Consider the following 3,274-nt stretch of genomic DNA (forward strand, 5'->3'; position numbering starts at 1 on the left):
CTTCTTCTTCTTCTTCTTCTTCTTCTTCTTCTTCTTCTTCTTCTTCTTCTTCTGAGAGCGGGACTTACTCAAGGCAGCCCACGAGAACACACCTCCGAACAAGGCCAGATAAAAACTGAACCCTACTTTATCATCGTCCTTGTCATAGCCGACTTCTGGGATTAGGGCTATGAGCAATACCATTGAGGCGATGACTAAAATTTCTGAGGAAAAAAGAAGACAGATTAATACTTCTTTTTGAAACTGTATGATTATGTGAGGTGTTACTTTTGGTTTTAATAAGGTTTTAGGGCACTCGCAACTGCATAGGGTCATATGAGCGCCGTATATGAGGTGTACTGACAAAATAAAAAATTCTCGGATTCATGCCCTCTATGGAAACTATAGAAACATCAAATGTATAAGTTTGGTTTGTACATGAAAAGATGAAAAGACATGCCGGTTAACATGAGAAAAATGGCATCAGTTGAAAATCTATTGTAATAAAACTTTAGTGAGCCCACAAGGTGAATAAATACAGAAACTGCACAACGCGACAAAACTAGTGCAGGGTGTCTAAAAGAAAGAGGATCCACTTAAACGGCAATACCACACATTCACTTATGTCAGCAAAACTTCACACACATAACATTCAATCACGAGGACATCTGGTTAGTAAATATGAAAAAAACCCCAATCAAAACGTTAGGGAAATATTAAAGTTTAAATATTTCAATCAAAATTGGGGAATTCTTAACAATGTTTCCCAACAGGGGTGTGATGGACATGTTCTGGTTTCAGGACAAGGACTGTAAAAACCATAAAAGTCACATCAGATCGGTATCTCATCGCGCTGAGAATGTTTTGAAGAAGTTTGGATAGTAGATGTCATTATACTGTAGAGGCCTGTTTCCAGTGGCATGTGTGGCTGTAAGAAAGGTTTAGAGAACGCCTTATACGCTGAAATTTTACAAATGAACGTTCACCACACTTTCCTTAACTTGAGCCCCATCAATTATAACCTATTGTTTTTTAAATATTGAGTGACAGAGTCTACGGAAACAACCCACAACAAATTGAAAAGTTGAAACTTAATGTTGAACTTGACGTCCAAAGAATCGACATAGAAAGAGGACACAGGGTTATTCCAAATTTGCAGTGTCATATAGAAGCTTGTAGGGAGAGAAATGGTCGACCCCTGGAGATTTCAAAAGACATCCCCTACCCCAGTTTATGTGGCAATATCAATTTTGAATAAATGCGTTTTTCAATTCACAAATTGTGACTATTTGAAATGGAAAAAATAATATGGTTTATTTTTTAGTTTTTAAGAAGTTGAAAAGTTTTGCCTTTCATTCAATTTTGGTTGAAATGTTTAAAAATTAATATTTTTCGAAACATTTCGATCGATTTCTTTCATAATATTGAGAAACGTAACGTCCTCAGGACTGAATGTTTTTTCTTCGAAGCTTGGTTAAAATTGGTCCAAAGATGATCGAGTTATTGCTCTTTAAATTGGTCCTTTTTTAAAACACAAGGTACTGCCGGAATTCTAAACTGGCACATATCTCACCGTTTTCAAAAGTTCTCCTTTGGTTGTCTGGGAACGCAAGGATTGACTGTAATATTCTGGCATTAATGTGCTTTAAACATCTAAGAACCAGTTTCCCATCCTATATCACAAACCTTCATGGCCATCATCATTCACCACGAGATCTAAGACTATCCAATGCAAATGTGCCTGCTTTTAATGCCACAAGCCTCAAGGGGGATGGGGGAGGGGCTGGTTTTCAATTGTCGATTTGAGGGGTCAATTTATGGTATCTGGACTTTTTACGCATTACAATACTTCAACCACTTGTACATCTAAAAAAAAATGCTTACTCTTTTTGTTACAATTAATATCTTTCAGATTTTCTGTCCTAGAACTTTTCTTTTGTCTATTATGTAACAAAATGTCGTTTTTCTCTCAAAACTTCAATTTTTTAATAGTTTTCCTCATCTATTTTTTACATTTTTAATTTGTTTCCAATGGAAAGGAAAGGAAAGGAAAGGAAAGGAAAGGAAAGGAAAGGAAAGGAAAGGAAAGGAAAGGAAAGGAAAGGAAAGGAAAGGAAAGGAAAGGAAAATGAAGTAAAGGAAAGCAAAGTAAAGTAAAGTAAAAGAAAGGAAAGGAAAGGAAAAGAGACGAAAGTAATGTCTGTAAAGTAAAGTAAAGTAAAGTAAAGTAAAGTAAAGGAAAGTAAAGGAAAGGAAAGGAAAGGAAAGGAAAGGAAAGTCTGATCTATCAATAATTTAAAGACCTTTCAAAGAAATCTGCGCGTCTTTCTTTTTCTTAAATGCCACTGTCCTGCCGCTTCAGTTTGGGGTGATACTCTCTAGAGTCTGTGAACTGTGGTGTAGAATAATAATTCACCATCATTCACCACGAGATCTAAGACTATCCAATGCAAATGTGCCTGCTTTCAATGCCACAAGCCTCAGGGGGGGGCTGGTTTTCAATTGTCGATTTGAGGGGTCAATTTATGGTATCTGGACACAGGGTTATTCAAAATTTGCAGTGACATATTGAAGCTTGAAGGGAGAGAAAAGGTCGATGCTTCGTGGTGAAATCAGGCGCTTGTCAAAATAATGAAATCAAAGAAACTGGCATTTTTTCTGTCCATTTTGCAATTTTTATCAAATTTTTGTTTTTTTGACGCAACATATTTAATGTCCTTTTAAAAACACCCTTTTGTGTGGATTTTACTGAAAAATGTTGATTTAAGGCACAATAATATAAATTTGCAGTTTCAAAGGACTTTCAAGCTATGGAAGTCGCTACAATTTGTCGGCCATTTTCTCACTCATTTTACCTCTGAAACCAGGCGACCTCCACCTGCTTCAATCAAGAATATCAAGATTTCTATCAAAAGTAGAAGGGTACATTTTCCCTGTAGATCAAGAGAATATAATCAACTTTAAGATGATGCCATTATCTCAACATACCGAAAAATTGACGAACACCTGATTCCACCATGTCGTGACACATATAAGGAGGACTACATGATTGTGCGCACACACAGTCATATTATGCTTATCAATGTTTGTGCACGTGTGTGTTTGTTTGTGCACGAGTGTGTTTGTTTGTGTGCATGTGTGTTTGTGTTGGTGTGTGTGTGTTGTGTGTGTTTGTGTGTATATGTGCGTGTGTGTATGTGTGTTTGTGTGTGTATATGTGTGTGTGTTTGTGTGTTTGTGTGCTTGTATATGTGTGTTTGTGTGTGTAAATGTGTGTTTGTTTGTGTGTGTGTGT

The 3,274-nt window shown here is 36.5% G+C and overlaps 1 protein-coding gene across 1 annotated transcript in view; it reads right to left on the reverse strand.

The window, feature by feature from the left end:
* Positions 1 to 68: 68 nt before the first annotated feature.
* Positions 69 to 3,274, reverse strand: part of LOC101858651 — a gene marked incomplete at its 3' end in the record, with an annotated part of 10,353 nt that continues 7,147 nt past the window's right edge. Inside the window, 1 exon segment of the mRNA XM_013085624.1 lies at positions 69 to 203. Coding sequence (XP_012941078.1) covers positions 69 to 203 — 135 coding nt within the window.

Source organism: Aplysia californica, unplaced genomic scaffold (assembly GCF_000002075.1).
Source record: "Aplysia californica isolate F4 #8 unplaced genomic scaffold, AplCal3.0 scaffold00390, whole genome shotgun sequence".
NCBI lineage: Eukaryota > Metazoa > Mollusca > Gastropoda > Aplysiida > Aplysiidae > Aplysia > Aplysia californica.